Here is a 20,749-nt window from a genome sequence, read left to right on the forward strand (position 1 = left end):
CACACACACACACACACACACACACACACACACACACACACACACACACACACACACACACATAATGTTTATTCTATATTCCTACTTATAGTGTATAATATATATTCCTACTTAATAGAATGCAAATTCCTTGAGAGCAGGGAATATTCTTTTTTATCTTTTTTTTTTTTTTGTCTTTGTATCTCCAATACCTAGTACAAGAACTGGTGTCCTCAGGCGAGGAAATCCATCGATGCTACTGATATAATGGTTAGAGAGCTAGCCTTGAAGCCAGGAAATTCAATAACTTCCACTTCTGATATATATTAGCTGTGTATCCTTGAGCAAGGTACTTCAACTCTCAGTACTCTAGACAACTCTCTAAGACCATAACTTGTAAAGAATATTGCTTTATCTCTCTGGGTATTGATTTTACTTTTCTGGGTATGTTGTTGTTTACTCTGTTAGTTGTGTCTGATTCTTCCATCCAGGCTTACAAAGAGTTCACCAGAATGGAGCATTCTTTGCCCTCAAGAAGTTTGCTTTCTATTTTTTCCCCTGAGGCCAGGAAATCCACACTATCTCTTATTTTGTGTTTATATTTAGAAACAGCTTGCATGTAAATGTCTGTCTTTCTATCTATCTATCTATCTATCTATCTGTCTGTCTGTCTATCTATCTATCTATCTATCTATCTATCTATCTATCTATCTATCTATCTATCTATCTATCTATCTATCTGCAGATGTAGGCAGGTATCCTTTCTACATTGCAGGGATTTAGGAGGCATGGCATAGCTTCCCCGGCCACCAACCCAGGTGATCTAAAAAATCTGCATAAAACATTTTAGCCCACTCTTCATACCAGAGAAAAAGTCTGATTTTTTTTCTTTTGCTTTTATAGCGTTCTTACAATGCCTCATATGCATTTTTGAGTTGCTAAACTTTTAAAGACATCTCTACATTTCTAGCCTTTGTGTGTTGTCTGCTGTCTTTTGTGTTCTTTTTGAAGACTTTAACTCTTTACTTATTTTAACTTTAAAAAAGAAATTGCATGTACTTATGGTATAAAAGGATAAAATACATTGATATTATATGATACTATACATATATTTTGTGCATTTCTTGTTTCTAAACTTTTTCTGTATTGTCTGTTGGCCACACGTGTCATCTGTAGTTTTTGTGAAACTCTCACAAAATTCCCACTTAATTTCTTATACTGACCTATGCTATGTCATAACAACATTGGGAAAGTTGTGATGTGGAAAGAAAATCATTTTGTTGGCCTGCATTTTGGAGTACGTGGGTGAAGAGAACTGACCCAAGTGATAAGCTGTTTCCTTCTCCTGACACTAATCAATTCCTGATGTCATGTAACTAAATAAAAATTTGAAATTCAGTAAAACTAATAAGACAAAACCAAAATAGTCAAGTAATAAAGACTTGGCCTAGGGTGTAGCTGTGTAATTAGAGAAAAGGAGAGAGATGTGAGGAGTGTTGTTGAGATAGAGCTGATATATATATACACATACTCATATGATGATAAAATGGGCTGGCTCTGGAGTCAGGAGGACCTGAGTTCAAATTTAGCCTTAGCCACTAGGTACATGATCCTAGGCAAGTCAATTAAACCTTTTCAACTCAGTCTCCTCTTCTATGAAATGAGTTATTGAGAACAAAATAGCAAACCACTCCAGTATCTTTGCCGAGAAAACCCCAAATGGAGTCACAAAGAGTAGGACACAACTAAAATGGATTTCTTTCAATATTTTATATGCATTTATGAGTTGCTAAACTTTGTAAGATATCTCTACATTTCTGTTCCTTGTGTGTTGTCTACTGGCTTCTGCATTCTTTTTGCAAACTTTAACTTTTTACTTATTTTAACTTTCAAAAAGAAATTGCATGTATTTCTGGTATTATAAAATTGAATGACAACAACATTCCCAGAAAAGTAAATACAATGTATAAAGAGATCTGGTCAGGGATTGGACCTGAGATTTCATTGACATAGAGATCTCCTTGTTAAAGAATCTCTACCAATGGAGATTGGCACATTCTTTGCAAGTTATAGTCTTAGAGAGTTGTCTAGAGAGCATTGAGAGGTTCAGTAACTTGGTTAAGGACATAGAACCAGAAATTTTAGAAATAGGACTTAAATTCCGTTCTTCCTGGCTTCAAAGCTGACTTTCTAACCACTATACTAACTATTTCTAAAATTATATACAATATAAACACAAAATAAGAGGTAGAGTGGATTTCCTGACTGCAGAGTCTGTAAGACTTGGATTCAAGTTCTGATTCTAGTACATTCTGGTTGCGACCTTGGGTAAATCTCAAAGCCTCTGGGATCTAGGTAGTTCTCTAATGTAAAGTAAGTTGCACTAGAAGATGTTAGCCTACATTAATAGACAGAGTTGCTTCATCTTGGGGTGCATCAATAAAACTGCAGATCTAGTATCTATTCCTATCCACAAATACCTAGTAATTTCAGTGAGAGGAAGACACTAAGATTTTGATTAGGAAAGATTTGTATCAGAGACTGGACTCAAGATGAGCTTTGCAGAAAGCTAATTACTATGAAAGATGGAAGTAAAGAGGAAGAATATTCCAGGTATGGGGTAAAGGTTATATAAATGCAAAAGGATGGGAGATGGGTCTATGAACTATAGGTATAGTAAAAATGTTAGTTTGATTACATGAAAGAGAATAAAGTGTGCTAAATCTGAAAGAGTAGGATAGAATTATATTGCAAAGATCTTTAAATACTTAACAAGAGTTTGTATTTGAAACTAGGGTTTACTAGGCAGCAGTGATGTGGTTAGAATACTGTTCTAGTGGAGGCAGCTAGGTGGCTCAGTGGATTAAGAGCCAGGTCTAGAGACAGGAGGTTCCAGATTCAAATGTGACCTAGCTCTGTGATCCTGGGCAAGTCACTTAATGCCTAATACCTAGCTTTTACTGCTCTTCTACCTTGGAACCAAAACCGAGTACTGATTTAAAGACGGAAGATATATTTCTAAGATAGAAGAGAGAAGGCTATCCTAGGAATATCACTTTGGAAAATCTATGAAAGATGTATTGAGGAGGATAGAGAGGAGACAGTGATGGTTATTAGGAAGACATTTCTTTTTTAATCCCTTACCTTCTGTCTTAGAGTCAATACTGGGTATTGGTTCTAAGGCAGAAGAGTGGTAAGGGATAGGCAATGGGGGTTAAGTGACTTACCCAGGGTCACACAGCTAGGAAGTGCCTGAGGTGAGATTTGAACCCAGGACCTCCCATCTCTGGATCTGACTTTCAATCCACTGAGCCACCTAGCTGCCCCGAGGAAGACATGACAATAGTTCCGTAGGCAAGTACTGAGGGCTTGTACTAGGGTGTAGTTGTGTGAATAAAGAAAAGAAGAGAGATGTGAGAAGTGTTGTCAAGATAGAATTAACAAATCTTAGCATCTGGTTGGCAATGGGGTTGAGGGAATGAGGGAGAGTGAAGAGATGAGATTGACTCTCAGGCCTTGGACTTGGGTGAAAAGATGAGGATATCCTTAGCAGACACGAAAGTTATGGGGAAGGATGGGTTTGGGTTGGGTAAGGAAGACAATGAATTCTGATTTAGATATTTTGGGTTTAAGGTGTCATTAGGATATCCAATGGGAAATGTTTATGATAAGTGGTTTACATGGGATTGGACCTTAGGAAAATTACTAGGACTGGGTATAAAGATCTGGTAATCATCCTCCTAGAGGTGATAATTGTAACTATGGGAGCTGATGAGGTAAACAAGACTGTGGAAAAAAAGTAGAGATGAACAATTGGGATAAACTCACAGTTAGGAGATGGGATATGGACAAGAAGGCTGAGGAGTGACCAGACAGGTAGGAAAAGAGAGAGAGAGAGAGAGAGAGAGAGAGAGAGAGACAGACAGACAGACAGACAGACAGACAGACAGACAGACAGACAGAAAGAGGCAGACAGAGGCAGAGAGACAGAGGGGGAGAGAAACAGAGGCAAAGAGAGCAGAGACAGACAGAGAAAGAGACAAAGATACAGAAAGAGACAGAGACAAAGGCAGAGAGAGAGAGAGAGAGAGAGAGAGAGAAAGAGAGAGAGAGAGAGAGACAGAGAGAGACAGAGAGAGACAGAGAGACAGAGTTAGAGACAGAGAGAGACAGAGAAAAAGGGACAAAGATAGAAATAGGAGAGACAAATACAGAAAGATCCTGAGAGTCAGAGAGAAAGGCAAGGTAGAGACAGGGACAAGAAGAGAGAGAGAGTGAGATAAAGAATTGTCATGACAACCCAGAGATACCATTTCAAATGCTATAGAAAGATCAAGAAGAACGAGAACTTAGAAAAGACTGTATTAGGCTTGGCACTTAAGAGATGATTGATAACCTTGGAGAAAACAGTTTTAATGGTATGATGTAGTTGGAAGCCAGATTGCAAGGGATTGAGAATTAAACAAACTGAGAGGAAGAAGAGACAGAGCACAGAAGGTCCCCCCCCCCCAGGAATTTGACCATAAAAGAAAGGGGAAATATAGGAAATATAGGACAATAACTTGAGGAGATGGTAAGGTCAAGAGAAATTTTTCTTTAAATTTGAAAGAATTCTTAGCGACAGGGAAAAATCCAGCAGATAAAAAACAGATAACAGATTGGGGGAGAGAGGGATGACTAGCTCAACATCAAACCTTTTGTTTGCAGTGTAAAGAAATAACCCCCCATCCTAGCGTGTTCCAAGAATTGTTGGTAGATTGCCTTCTCCCCCACAAACCCATCTTACTTTGAATATCCTGAATGTAATTTCTGGTGTGGGTTGACTCTCCAGAATGGTCATGATGACATTATCCAAGGCTTCAATTTTTTTCTGGCACAAGGACTGAAACAATCAGAGAAACATTACAATGTGATGATTCCAGGGGAGAGTTTGCAAATGGACTGAAAAAAGGTAGCCAAAAGTCAGGCACCATGCTGTACCAGATTGGCTGAATAGTTAGAGTGCTAGAGGTTACAGAGACCTGGATTCAAATTCTACCTGGTCATTCACTAGCTGTGTGACTTTGCAAAAGTATCTCAGAGCTGTTTCCTTAGCTATAAAATGGGGATAATACTGACATTACAGGGTTGTGTTGCAGTTTGGATAAGGTAGATGTTTTGCAAACTTCAGAGTATTTTATAAATGTCATTTACTTATACAATATGAGAAGAGAATATGAATAGGAAAATTTGGGTGAGCTGACCTTAGAAGAATTGGGAGCCACTAGAATTTATTAAAGAAATGTCATAATAGAACTTGTGCTTTGTTTATAGGACTGTAAAGATTGAAATTAATATTCAATGCCTCCAAAGTATGATATTTATAAGGATTTTTATTTAAAGCCCTGGGGAAGAACCTAACTCACCCTTCACCACGGTGCCTTCTCTCCAAAAAAAACCCCAACACCACGCCCACCATGACCATATCAAAAAACAGTCCGTGAAACCCCCAACCAATAGGAAAAGGCTTAAGGAATTATGGGTAATGTAGTTTTAAAGGGAGTACAAGGTATTTTCAACTTTACATCCCCCCCTGTGATCCTTTGGGAGACAAGTCTCCCCAATGGATCATGAAAACAATCAAATTAAAGTTTACAATAATTCAGAGATAAAAGGGAAATAAAAGGGAGAAAGAACAAAACCAATGTTCGATGAATTCTGATATAAATATAAAAATTAGTATTTTAATTAAAGCCATGGTCATGCTGGTAAAATATATCTGTAAGACCACGCCTGTAAGTATTTAAACTCCCGCCTCAGCCATTTTACCTTTCCTATCTTCGCGCACTCAGGTAGCTAAAGAGGAAGTTCAAAGTCACTTCCCCCCTATTTAAAACAGTCCCTCACCTTGAATATGTAATCCAAAACAGGAAACCCATTGGGGATCACGGGAAATGTAGTCCAAGTATCCCAAATGATTTTAAATAACACAGGACGAAAGATGGATTTGAGACAGGGAAAACAGTTAAGAGGCAGCTATACTATTATTCAGGGAGAGCTAACTGGGGCATTGGGTGAGGTGGGATAAAGCAGATTTCTTCGATCTGAATGATTCTTACTGAAAACTCACTTTCATGGATGTCCTGAGAGGTGATTTTCCTTTCAATGACTCATTTCTGGGAGGCATTGAGAACACACATTTAAGGCAGCAACTGATGACCAAATCTATCTCTTCCTCATTTAGGGGTGGGTACAGTTCCCTAAGGGGAGAGGAAAAAGACAGATTGTCAAGTTCAAGTAGACAATAAAAATATTCACTGCTTTTTTTGATACCCTTTGATCCAACAATACCACTACTAGGTTTGTACCCCCAAAGAGATAAGGAAAAATACTTGTACAAAAATATTCATAGCTGCGCTCTTTTGTGGTGGTGAAATATTGGAAAATGAAGGAGTGTCCATTGATTGGGAATGGCTGAACAAATTGTGGTATATGATGGTGATGGAATACTATTGTGCTGAAAGGAATGATAAATTGCTTGATTTTCATACGACTTGGAAAGAGCTCCATGAACTGATGCAGAGTGAAAGGAGAAGAACCAGGAAAACATTGTACTCAGAGATTGAAACATTGTGGGTTCCTCAGAATACTGAGAGATTTATGAGAAAGAATGCTATCCATATCAAGAGAAAGAACTGTGGGAGTAGAAATGCAGAAGGAAAACATTTGATTTTTCACTTGTTTATATGGGTATTGGATGTGGGGTTTTGGTTTTTAAAAGATTATTACAAAAATGGATAATATGAAAATAGATATTGAGTGACAATATATGTCCACAATACAGTGGAATTGCTCATCAGCTCAGTGAGGGGTTGGGAAGAGGGGAGGGAAAGAACATGAATCTTGTAACAATGGAAAAATAAATAAAAATTTAAAAAAAGGTATTCACTGTTTTTTGTTACCATTTATTTTTATTTTTATAGATAGTATAATATAACATGTAATATAACAACAGTATAATATATATATAATTTGATGTAAATATATAATACACTTTAGTAAATACACTTATCTAAGATAAATAAATTCTCCCTTTAGCAAAAATCTGTCTCATTCTTTTCTTACCTCTACCTGCCATCCCTGTCTCATCCCCAAGAAGGCAGGTAATATGATATAGGTCATACAGATATTATCATACAATGCATATTTCCATTTTCATCATGTTGTGAAATAAGACACATATTGCTTCACAAATTGGACAAGTTCTTACCTTTGGAGCCAAGAGATTTGCATTTTAGTTCTGCTGTTCCCCTTATTAAATGTGTGGACTCTAAAGGAATCAATGATCCTTTCTATGTCCCAAGTTCTGTAAAATGGTGGTAACAATGAGGTCCCTGAACCCCTTCCCTCAGAAAGCTGTCATATGTCTCAAGCATCAAAACATCAAATCAGCATAGAGGCAATATGGCCAAAAAAGCCTTAGAGATCCAGTTTTCAGGGTACAGTCAAGATGGTAGGGAGTTAGAGACCGACAGAGATAGACAGAGAGAGAGAGAGAGAGAGAGAGAGAGAGAGAGAGAGAGAGAGAGAGCAGGAGGAGAGAAGTGTGAGAGAGAGACAGAGAGAGAAAGATCTGTGGACAATGGGGAAAGGGATTGGTTAGGAGCATATACAATGGCAGCAACAGACAACACTCCACTGCTAAAGGATGGGAAGGGAGCTGAGCCAAATTACCAGGACAGAAAACACCTGGACTAAAAATGTTTCCAGAGGATTCCTGGATTAGCATTGGATGTAGGAATGAAGACCATCTACTTATTCTGTTGCCCATTTCTCAGTTCAGGATCACAGATCCAGGGAACAGAAGAGGGATCTGGGTACTGGCCCTAATTATGTGCTGAGCAAGGAACAAGTTCTAGACACAGGTCTAACTTTTAGCTCAGTATATCAGGCTATAGTGCAATATAACCAGGGCAGGAATCCAGGACCAAAGGGTAGCCAGACAATTCAGTCACTCTGAACCTGTATAATTTCCCAGTGTGTAAACACTGACTGAGAATGTGAGCAATCTAATAAAATACATAAGACAACAGAGCATATCCTGGGTCGGGAACTTGGCGAGTATAAACCAGAAAGTCAATGAATAGACCTCTTCCTGGTTTACACCTCTTTGGGAGCTTTTTAAAAACTTGCAGACCTCCAGACTGAGCTATAAAAGCACAGAAAGACACAAAGGGACAGGAACTCAGTTCAGACATCCCCCAACCTCCAGAAATGCACAGAATCCAGTATTAACCTAAAGTCCAAAGTTTAGAATAGATTGAAAGAATGAATCAAAAAGGAAAAAGAACCCAACCATAAAATGCTATCATGATGACTGGGAATCTCAAGACACAAAACCAGAGGAAAACAATGACTTAAAATCATTCACAAGCAAAGTCTTAAGGGAATATACAGATTGGATACAAGTCCAACAAGAATTCCTAGAAGAAAAAAAATTATAAACCAAATGACAGCAATGGAAGAAAGAAAGGAAAATTAACAGGTTGGTGAAAGATGTGCAAAATCTTACAAAGGAAAAATAACTTCTTAAAAATTAGGAGTGGCCAAATGGAAGCAAATGACTCCATGAGCCATCCAGAAAAAATAATTAATTTTAAAAATAGTTAAAAGGATGAAAAATAGAAGAAAATAAGTAATATTTAATAGGAAAAACAATTGATTTTCTTAAATTGAGGAAAAATGGTTTAAAGATCATTGGACTATCAGAAAGCCACAAAGGGAAAGAGCCTAAACATCATATTGTATGAAATTATAAGAGATTTCATAGAGTTAAAGGGTAAAATTGAAGTAAAAACAACAAAAAAAAATTCACCAGTCACCTCCTGACAATTATATGGTGCTTACTATATGCCAATCATTGTGTGAAACATTTCACAATCACCATTATTATTTGATTCTCACCACCACCCTAGGAAGTGGGTACTACTATTTTCCTTTTTTACAGATTGGGAAACTAAGGTAAATAGAGATAACATAACTTGCTTAAGATCACACAGCCAATTAATTTTCATGATTGTAGTATAACTCAGATTTCCCCGATTCATGCAGTTTTTCAGCATTTTTTTTTGCATTTAATGCCACATTTAATAAAAGAACATATGTCACCTCATTATAACTGACTTAAAAGACAAAATTTCAGCCAAATCAAATAAGGATTTATAACCACCAAATTAAAATCTCAGTTTCCTAGGATTATCGGGAACCTATACTTTAAAAGTTAAAGTGTTAATGAGCTCATTTTCAAAGATTCCCAGTTATACTTTCACCTTTCTATAAATTTTTTTAAATTTTCTTTCAGACATCAACCAAAGAGCCAAATCTATCCCTTTTATGTTCATAATTTAGCCCCACCCTCTCTTTCCTTGAGGCTTTTCAGTTTTAACAGCTGGTAAAATAAAGGGAGATAGTCTAAGCGGGAGCCTTGAATTTCCATTCCCTTGCTTTGGAGCTCATTAGATTTTATAGACTGGGGAATATGTCCCTGGAATGATCTTTCAGGGCAAAGTACTGTGTTTCCCAATCATAGCCCTGCTATGTCCTTGGAACTCTCACTGATCCCCCCTCCCAATGGATGGCATTTTCTGCCCGTTAACCCTGGGGTTATGGTGATTTCTGGAAACACCTGGAGAAAAACTAGTTAGAATCTATTCTGTAGACCATGTACTTACCCCAAGTAAGATAGAGCTGTCATAATATCTGAGCAGATTGAAGTGTCTGAGTCTTCCTTGGACTCTACTGCCAGTATTTGCTAATGTAGAAAAATATGGAGAAAAGAAAACACAGAACAAAGGTTCAAATGGGCATATCTGTTTCTGTCCTCCGGTCTACAAGAACCCCTTTAATCACCTTTCATATGTATTTCCCAAAGGACAGAGCAGAACAAATCTAGACTAAACCATCTTTAAACATGTAATCATTAAGCAGAAAAACAAGATTAGATAATCTTCCTTGAAGTTTGTTTTTGACAAATATTGGTTGGGAGAAAAAAGGTTCACAAGAATTTTGGATGTTCTGTTAGCCATAATGTGATTTGACAGAATCTTAGGTACTGAAGATTTTGTGAAAAGCCTTCAAAAAAAGGCCAGGAGCCTTTCACTTGGTACGAATGCTTAGTATAATGCCTTCTTCCATACAATCCAATATAAGACATTTATTAAGCAGTTATTATATACAGGGCAACAAGGAAAGTTTCTATAATGCTTAATCTCTTCCATCCTGTAGTTTCTCATTTAGTTGGGGGGATGGCAACAGCACATTTAACTGCACTGCACACAATTATACAATATGGAAACAACCCTGGAGTTCAGAGAACCCGAGTTCAAGTCCTACCTCTGCCATCTTACTGACTATGTGGCCTTGGACAAATGGATATTTCTCAAAGTCTCAGGTAACTCTCCAAACCTGAAATACTTGCTTTTTTTTTCATTCATGTCAAAGGCTCTTTAGTAGTCTTATGAAACCTGTGGGCCCTCTTTCAGTATAATGTTTTTAAATGGCTAAAATAAAATACACAGGATTACAAATGACACAATTGAAATACAGCCATCCAAAGATTCTAATAAGAAACACATGCCCACAAAACCTAGCCTAAGAACCCCTTTTTTAAGACTAGATGTTTCAGAATAAGTGCCTATTTGTATTGGTAGAGGGAAGAGTTCCTCATTGGAAATCCCCTATGCCAATGAAATGAAAAGTCATCATTCAGGCAAGTCTAGTCAACAAGTATTTTTTAAACATTTACTATCTGCCAGGCAATGTACTAAGTCCTGGGGTGGAGGGTGGGGGGTGGAACAAACAGAAACTGAAGGAAAGGCAATCCCTGCCCTCCAGGAGCTTATTTATATTCTAATGGAGTGTATATAAAAAGGAATTTATATAAAATAAAAAAGGAAGTTGAAAGAGGTAGGAAGGAGTGGGAAAGAACTTATCTGGCCAGGGGGAACTGGAAAGAAAGTCCTAGAGGAGTCAAGAGTATCAAAGAATGAAAGCAAAGTTAACCTGTGCCTTCTCCTTAAAATGGTGATTCAAAACAAAAAGTAAAATACTTTGAAAGTACTTCAGAGAGGTCAAGGGGGACATTGAAAATATAAGGAACAAAATAAGAAAAAGAGACAGGAGAATGTAATACATTCTAGAGCAGTGGTTTCCAAACTTTTTTGACCTACCGCCCCCTTTCCAGAAAAAAATATTACATAGTGCCCCTGGAAATTAATTTTATTAAAATTTTAAAAGCAATTAATAGGAAAGATAAATGCACCTGTGGCCATCACTGCCTCCTTGGATTGCTGCAGCACCCACCAGGGGGTGGTGGTACCCACTTTGGGAATCACTGTTCTAGAGGAAAAAAATTACCAAGCTTAATGATAGCCTAGAATACAGAAGGGGGTGAAATAAGAGATAATGCTAGAAAGTTAAGATCATTCTAGATTAGGGGTGCTGGAGGTCTTGAGGGAAGGCAGAGGATTTTGGTCTTTACTAGGTAGCCAATGAAAGGTTTCTAGTCAAAGAATTTATGACCAGATCTATGTTAAGAATTTCTATTGAAGCACGTGACAAAAATTGAGGTATTTGTCCACATGGTCTGAGAGGAAAGTCATGGATAATGACCCTGAATCCTATTCTCTTGTACAAAGAAGTTTATCATGATTCCCTAGGCTAGGTGATCCTAGAATCTAGCTGGAGAAGGAAAAATTCCTGGGCATCATAGGCAACCCAATTTCAAGAGTCCTGAAATCCAGTATCCTAGTAGGAATGAGGAATTCTCTAAGCAGAATAATCATGGGTGATTTAGCTAAAGATAAGATTTTCTGGGCATGATAAGCCTTGGAGATTGCCTCAAGAATTGTGTCAAGTTTGTGAATTCAGGGTTCAAACCTCCTAGAAGGAAAAGCCAGTCTTTTAAGAAGCTTTTCTCTGTAGTTGGAGGAACAATAAGGGTGTAAGACTTGACTTTGGAAGGCAAGAGTTCAGGGCCTTGCTATTCCTCTAAATAATCTGAAGTGTAGGTCTGATGGGAAAGATGTTGTCTGTTCAACAACTCCAAAGTGGACTTGCCTTCTGGAGTATAAACCAAAAGAAGGACACTATGAGTTTGTGAGGCAAGAGATCCGATCCGGAGCAGAGCTGAATTGTTTGTCTTGTCCCAGTAGCAATCCTGAGTTCAGTGTCCTTCAAGAAGAACTATTGTGAATGCTTTTTTGTTTTCTGTATTTATTTTCTGAGTTGTGAAATAAAACCTGTCCTTCAACTGAAATTCATTTATTATCTTTAGTGCTTGCCTGGGATCTGGGAATATTATTATGTACATTTGTGGCTTACCTATATTTGGGGATTTTTCCACAGTAAATTCTGGATAGGAATCATATGAATCTTTTGGATCAGATTCCTAGGTCCAACCTAGTCTGTGAGCTCAGGGCTTTGGGAGGCTCATGTATTACACTAATAATAGCAATTGACATTTCCATAGTGCTTTTAGTTTACTGGCCTTCTTAAGTTTATTATGCCTTCTACCCGTAGTCTCTGTTTCCACAGTACCAGGAATGATTGTAAGCACTTAATATTCATTGAATTGTATTGAATTTTATTTGTGTCCCCAGAAGTAGGTACTATGAGTATTATCCTAGTTTTATAGATAGGAACTGAGACACAGAGAGCTTAAGTGCTTTGCTTTAAAATAATATTCATTTAATATTCTAATAATCACATCATATGATGCAATTTATTGTCATCAAATAATATCATCTCTCTATATGACTATTGACTGTATGACTACTGGTGATAGTGTTTTTAGCACCATCTATCCAAGGCTCCTCTTTTCTCTCCTTCCTAAGTCATTGCCTCAGCACTTCCAATTAAGCCACCCAAAGTACACCTGCCAAGGAGAGGGACCCAGTACCCTGGGGACAATGCTGCATCCTGTTATATCCTTAATACATCAGCCTAGCCTTCCAGGTTACAATTTTCCAAATCAATTAAGAATGAACTCTGTTTTTAAAATTCCACCAAAGACAGATTCCACCATTTCCATAAACATTCCTTTCCAGCAGTGGCAGGATGTCTTTAAGTGGGAGGAACACCTGGGTTTAAGTCTCCATTCCTTGATGTATATTGTCTGTGTGACTCTAGGTAAATCACAATCTCTCAGTTTCCCCAGACAGCTTTTTAATACTATAAATTTCAGAGGTGATGTAAGATCAGACTTGGTAGAGCAAGATTCTCCCTGGGAATTTCTTTTACTTCAAGTATGGTCAAATGTCAATATTCTAAAACTATGAGTGCATGGAAACAGTAACTGCTGAGGTAACATCTTTATGTATTTATAATTGTAAACTTCTTTCAGCTATAAGCCTATAGACATTACTGAACTGTTGGTGGAGCTATGAACTGGTCCAGTCATCCTAAAAAGTAATTAGGAAGTATTTGCCCAAAGTTAATTAAATGTACGTGTCCAAGGATACTGCTACTAGGTCTATATATCACAGAGATTAAAGAACAAGATGGACCTATATATACAAAAATATTTATATTAGCTCTTTTTTTTTTTTGGTAAAAACAAAGTATCTATCCATTGGGAAGTGGCTAAACAAGTTATGGTACATAAATGTGAAGGAAAACTATTGTGCTGTAAAAAATGATGAAGATGTATTCAGAGAACTCAAGAAGACTTGTATGAACTGATGCAAAGAAGAGTAAAACCAGGAGAAATATAACAATATTGTAAAGTCAAACAACTTTAAAATATTTAAGAATTCTGATCAATATAATAACAAACCATGATTATAGAGGACTGATGATCTATTCTCCTCACCTCTTAACAGAAACAAAGATTTAAGATGCAGAATGTAACATATATCTTTGGACCTGGCCAATATGGGAATTTATTTGCCTGATAATGAATATTTATTTCAAGGAATATTTTCTTTCTTTTAAGTTGAGAGTGAGAGAAAATAAATGCTTGTTTATTGGAAAAGAGAGGAAAATGGAAAAAAGATCAATTGAATGTAAGCTCCTTGAAGACATGAGCAATCTTTGGCTTTTTTTTATATGCCCAGTACTTAGTACATGCCCAGCACCTGTTATTGTTATTGTTCAGTCATGTCTGACTCTTTGTGGTGGAGTTTTCTTGGCAAAGACCCTGAAATTGTTTGCCATTTCCTTCTCCAATGGATCAAGGTAAATAGGGGTTAAGTGACTCTAAGGTCACACAGCTAATAAGTGTCTGAGGTTGGATTTGAATTCAGATCTTACTGCCTCCAGATCCAGCTCTATCCATTGAGCCTTGCAATAACCACACCCTGGGCTGGGAGACAGGAATACAAGACAAAAACAAAACAAAAGAAAGGAAAAGAAAAGAAACAGCCCATGTCCTAAAGGGGTTGGCATTCTGTCTGGAGAAAAAGCATTTATAAGTATATGCATTTGCATAGGTAAATATTTCATCATATAAGCACATAAAATATATATAAAACAAACATCAATCAACAAGCATTTATGAAGGGATTATAATAAATGCATAAATACAAGTATCCCTTTCACATCAAGATCTTAGCATTGTGGATTGGCATAAGAAATTAAATGGGAATTTTGTGGGAGTTTTCTGAAAGCCAAAGACAAAGACATGTGAAGGTCAGCAGATGACAGAAAAAATTTAGAAATTCAGAAATGCATAAATATGTGAATAGTATTATTTAATATCAACATATTTACATTTTAATGCCATAAATATACATACTTTGTTTTTTAAAAAGTTAGAATAAGTAAAAAGTTAATTTTCATATTTATTTCATATTTAAAGTTTTTTTCTCATGCAGCATTTTTATTTAACATTGACTTACATATAGCCTATGACCAAATACTTAAACCAAATTTTACAATAAGGTACTGTCAACACCCCATAAAAGAAAAGGAAAAAAAAAAGTTCAGACTTCTTTGGTATGAAGGGAGGGCCAAAAATTTTATGTGGAGTTTCTAGATCAAGGAGCGTGATACCTCTAAATCTCTGTGAAGGGGAAAGAATCCCTGTACAAGGTAATTTGGTGGTGGGCCATAATACAAGCAACTGAGAGTGTCAAGAGCCATTGATAAGCAGAAGAGAGTCCAAGGGAGAGTGACCAGGATGGCAAAGAAGCTCCAGATCATGCTCAATATAGCCCATTCCACTTTGGGATAGTTCAAATTATTAGGAATGTTTTTCTGGATTTCAAGGCAAAATCTCCTTTTATTGCAACTTCCTCTCACTCTTAGTTCTGGAGTTTGGTGACAAATAGTAAAAATGTAATCTTTAATTAGGAAGGCAGTTAAATCTCGACAATACATTGTTTTACTGACATTCAGGAAAGTCCACTGACTCAACAATAGGATGTGGCAACCAGAAAAAAAGGTGGGGGTGGTTGAGGCTGTGTTAAAAAAAAAATAATGCCCAGGGCAAGAGAAGGGATAACCCTACAGCAATCTGCCATCTAGAAACTAGGGGGAAGAGAGGGAGGAAGAGATTAATTATAAAGAGAAAGCTGAGGTGGGAAGGGAGCAAAACTAGGTGAGCAGGGCTGCTGTCTGCCAATCTTTGAAAGGGTATCAGTGGACAAGGGACTGTCTCCCTGTCCCTACCTCCCACCACTAGGCATCTAGTGTCATAGATAGAGTACAATTCCAGTTATTACTCTGCTGCTGCTGCTGTTGCTACTACTACTATTTATATTTATACTACTATGGCTGCTGCTATTATTACTATTACTACTACTACTACTACTACCACTACAACTGCTACTACTACTGCCACTACTGCCACTACTACTACTACCACTACAGCTGCTGCTGCTGCTGCTACTACTGCTACTGTTACTATTGCTACAACTATTACTACTGCTACTACTACTACTATTACTGTTACTATTACTACTTCTACTATTGCTACTACTATAACTATTTTCTACTACACAGATGAGGACACTGTCTGAAAGATGTTAAATGACCTACCTAGGGTCCTACAAGTAGATAGTGTTAGAACTGGATCAAACCCAAGACTGAAAGGTAGGTTCTATTATTATTATCTCTATTTTCCAGAGGAGGAAACTGAGGCTGCTAAGAGAAATTAAGTGACTCACCCAGGGTCATAGCTGAAACAAGTGTCTGAGGCTATTTAAACTCAGGTCTTCCTGATTCCAAGGCTGACTTTTTTTTTACACTCTAGCCACCTAGCTGCCTCATTATATATGGAAAGAGCTGATGACTCTTAATAGAATGGAAATCAGAGATGAATGAATGGGATAGATAAATCTAAAATTAGGAAGAATTTAGTTAAAATTCTACCTATGCCCCTCTAGGAAATTCTTTAAGATTGTATTATAGAGTGACAGCTAAGTAACAAAGTGAATATAAGATTAGGCCAGGAGTCGGAGGACCTGGATTCAAAATTGGCCTCAGTCACTTCCTATCTGTTTGACCGTGGACAAGTCACCTAACTTCTATTGCCTAGCCTTTGCCACTCTTCTGTCTTAGAATTTGTATTAATACAAAGGAGAAAGGTTTAAAAAACTAAAAACAAACAAAAAAAGATTATGTTATAGAACAGTTGCTGATCTTCAAAGGTAGAAGTTTTCTCACTATAGAGTTATCTGTTTTAAGAAATCTTAGGTTCAGACCAAAAAAAAAGTTAATTCATATTCCCTACACATACTCACTGTAAATTATATCCATGTGGAACTGGCTCCACTTGTATCTGAACTATCTATAACTTAACAGATAATAAATCTTGGAGGATTGAAGAGTTAAGTGACTTACATAAGGTCATAAAGATAGTGTCAAAAAATATTTTAAACTCCAGGTATCTCCAACTCCAAGCAAACACTCTAATGCCCTTGGACAGAATGACCTGCCTACTGTAAATAACTGAGGTAAAAGGGTTCCGTCACATAATGTTTGGTAGCACATTAAAATAAAATGGCTTTTGACTAAAGTCCCACTTACCAACAGATGATTGGTTGCTGCCCTTCTCAAATGAGTTTTGAAAAAAAATCCCTTTCCCTGGGCCATTATTTCTCCAGCCATCAGGACAGACTCAATAAATTCTCTCCTGATCTGTACATCCTATATAGTTCAGAGATATCATTCATGGAGGGAAGGAAAGAAGAAGAAAGAGTCATGAAGAAAGCAGTGTAAGGTTAGCCACTTAGTGAACAAGCACGATCCCATGGAAGATAAAACATATAACTATGTACTTGTGTAGACATACATGTGTATGTTTTGTGTTTAGTCATGTTTTCAGTCATGTCTAACTCTTCATGACCCCATTTGGGATTTTCTTGGCAAAGGGACTGGAGTGACTTGCCATTTCCTTCTCCAGCTCATTTTTATAGAGAGGAAACTGAGACAGAATTAAGTGATTTGCCCTGGGTCACAGATTTAGTAAGTGTTTGAGGTCAGATTTGAACTCGGGAAGATGAGTCTTCCATTGTGCCATCCAGCTGGCCCTCATACAGCCTGTGCTGTAGACAAATGTAAAGGGTGATAGATTCAATAAATTAGAATGAAACTTAGTTCTGTTCCTAAATTTGCCAAAATGTACTCTGATGCTGGAAATTGATAAAGTCTCAAACAGCTCACACATTGTAGGGTTTTATGATTCTATCTTAGTCAGTTCTAGCACTCACAAAGCTTTTCTGTCAGCTCTTCATTGAACCATAGAATTTAGCTCTGGAATGGACATTGGGCATTGGCTAACCCTATCCCATCGTTTTATAGAAGAGGAAACAGACCTGCTATAGTGAAGTGATTTATTTATTCAGGGCGATAGTCAGAGGCAGATTTGGGACTAGATCCCAGATCTCAGAAAGCATTAATTTAGAGTTGGAATGGACCTCAAATATCATTTAAGTCCAAAGCCTTGATTTTTCAGAACATCCTATTTACTCTTTATATGTCTTCTATGTACATAGTTACTTACATGTTGCCACCCCTATTAGACTGTAAGCTCCCTAAAGGAAGGCACCCTTTTGTTGCTTTTCTTTGTGTTTTCATTGCTTAGTGTAGTGCTTAGTATTAAACAAATAATAAAGTTTGTTGATTTGATCACAGAGGAGGTTACCAGCCAGTAGGAATAAATGACTTACAGGTAGTAAAGAACAGATTCAAGCTTCCAACAAATCTTGTTCAATCCCTTTTATTTCCCATGAATGATCAAAACGTCCTATAGAGTCCTTGAGGTTCCCAATCCCTTCCATGAGCCAAGCTGGTGATATCTGACTCATCAAAAGGTGTATAACATTGCTCAGACTCTTTCGGATAGCTCACACTTCCTTCAACAAATTATGGCTAATAATTTGTTATCAATGATAATGAATATTCATAGCTAGCATTTATATAGTGCTTCAAGGTTTGCAAGACATTTACAAACATTATCTCATTTTATTTTCACAATAGCCCTGGAAGGTGGGTGCTATTATTGTCTCCATTTTATAGGTAAGCAAACAGAGGCAGACAGAAGGTAAGTGACTTGTCCAGGGTCACAGAGCTGAGGTCAGATTTGGACTCGAATCTTCCTGACTCCAGGCCCAATTCTCAATCCATTGTTCCACCTATCTGCCTCAGTTTCTTCACTTGATACGAATTGTAGAGCATCTACTTGTAGCATTTGACTTACAGGGCAGCTGGTATTGAAGCAGTTGACTACCTTTTCAACAATTTCATTTTCCACAATAGGAAGCAGCTGTTCTTTGGGGACTAGTAGAAGTACCTTCTGATAACTGTGAAGTAGGAGCTGAGTCATTTCCTTGCATGTAGGAACCTGGAAGTTCCAAAGGAAAGCATGAGGACAAGAGATCAGATGCTTGAGAAATGCCCTCTCTCTTCCTGCCTAATGAAAATGCTTCAATGTTCTGTTCTTCTAACGATATCATCCCCATTATTATAGCCTATCCCCAGTGAGGATTACAAAAGCCCTTTACCAGCTTAGCCTTCCCGTTCTATGTTCTTCCACCCTCTGAGATTATATCAGTTTTATCTGGTTTATTTCTTCTTTACACATGGCATTCTATATTAAATATATTAATATACATATGTATATCTATCATGCATGTGATGTATATTATATATAACATATATATTATATGTATAAACATATACACATACACATATTCTTCCCTCTTTGAACAATGGACAATACCTCTGGTTAAATTTGTTATCTTTGAAATAAATCCAATCAGAGTGAGATTCAGGCCTTATATGACACCTCTTTCATTTCCCTCTTCACTATAAAAGTTCTTTCTTGGATACCTCTTTTATGTGAAATAACTTTCCCCATTCTACCTCCCTCTTCTCCTTCTCCCAAAACATTCCTCTTTCTCATCTCATTTTTTTAAAGATTATACCAACATAATTGACTGTGTGTAAGTATGTACATATTTCCCCATTTAGATTGGGAACCCTTTGATAGAAGGAACTATTTTTGTCCTTCTTTGTATCCCCAGCATATAGCAGAAGGAAAACTGTCTCATTATCTTAGATCTAGAGCAGTGATTCCCAAAGTGAGCGCTACTGCCCCCTGGTGGGTGCTGCAGCGATCCAGGGAAACAGTTATGGCCACAGGTGCATTTATCTTTCCTATTAATTGGTATTAAAATTTTTAAAAATTTAATTTCCAGGGGGCTAAGTAATAGTTTTTTCTGGAAAGGGGGAGGTAGGCCAAAAAAGTTTGGGAACTATTGATCTAGAGGGTAATACAGAAATAGAAAGAATTCACTGATCACCTCCTGAAAGAGATCCCCAAATGAAATTTCCCTGAAATAGTATAGTCCAATTCCAGAGCTCCCAGGGCAGAAAGAAAACATTATCAGCAACCAGAAAAAAAACCGAACACATTCAAATATTGTGGAACCAGTTTCAGAATCACTCAAGATTTAGCACCTTCTATTTTAAGGAATATGATCTTCCAGAAGGCAAAGAATCTAGGATTACAACCAAGAACATTTTACCCAGAAAAACTGAATATAATATTTCAGAAGGAAAAATGAATATTTAATAAAATAGAAAATTTCAAGCACTCATGATGAAAAGGCCAGAGCTGAATAGAAAATTTAACATTCAAACATAAGACACAAGAGAAGCATGAAAAGTAAACATGAAAGACAAGACTCAATAAAGTTAAACTATTTTACATTCCTATATGGGAAGAGAATACATGCAATATCTATGAACTTTATCATTACTTGAATAATTAGAAGTAATATATGTAGATAGAGAATATAAAATAGTATAGAAAGTCAGTCAATTATGTTGGAATGAAAATTTAAAAAATGAAGAACTGAGAAAGGAAGAGGAAAGGGAGGCAGAATGGGGAAAATTATTTCACATAAAAGAAGCATCCAAGTAAGAAATTTAATTGTGGAGGGAAAAATGAAAGGGGTGACAGACAAAGCCTGAATCTCATTCTCTTTATTTCAAAGAAGGAAGAATATATATGTATATGTAAATATACCCATACATAGACACATATAATATTATATATGTACACTTATGTGTATATTCATATGTATGTCTATCTATATGTCTATAAATACATACCCAGTTGGGTTTAGAAATCTGTTTTGCTCAATATATAAATAAGAAGAGCAATAGATAAAAGAAAGGGGAGAATGATGAAAAGAAAGGTAGATTAAGTGAGGCAGTGGTCAGAAGCTATGTGGCCCACAGCAAGTCATTTAATTCATCTCTACTGGACTTTCTTGATTATCCA

The 20,749-nt window shown here is 36.9% G+C and overlaps 1 protein-coding gene across 1 annotated transcript in view; it reads right to left on the reverse strand.

The window, feature by feature from the left end:
- Positions 1–20,749, reverse strand: part of LOC123247207 (maestro heat-like repeat-containing protein family member 1) — a 109,799-nt gene that overhangs the window by 41,760 nt on the left and 47,290 nt on the right. The window contains exons 14-18 of the mRNA XM_044676012.1: positions 18,659–18,802; positions 16,987–17,106; positions 9,690–9,769; positions 6,089–6,218; positions 4,766–4,861 (exon numbers count right to left, since the gene is read on the reverse strand). Of these exons, the coding sequence (XP_044531947.1) occupies positions 4,766–4,861; positions 6,089–6,218; positions 9,690–9,769; positions 16,987–17,106; positions 18,659–18,802 (570 nt within the window). The remainder of the gene's footprint in view (positions 1–4,765; positions 4,862–6,088; positions 6,219–9,689; positions 9,770–16,986; positions 17,107–18,658; positions 18,803–20,749) is intronic.

This window comes from Gracilinanus agilis, chromosome 4, assembly GCF_016433145.1.
Source record: "Gracilinanus agilis isolate LMUSP501 chromosome 4, AgileGrace, whole genome shotgun sequence".
Classification (NCBI taxonomy): domain Eukaryota; kingdom Metazoa; phylum Chordata; class Mammalia; order Didelphimorphia; family Didelphidae; genus Gracilinanus; species Gracilinanus agilis.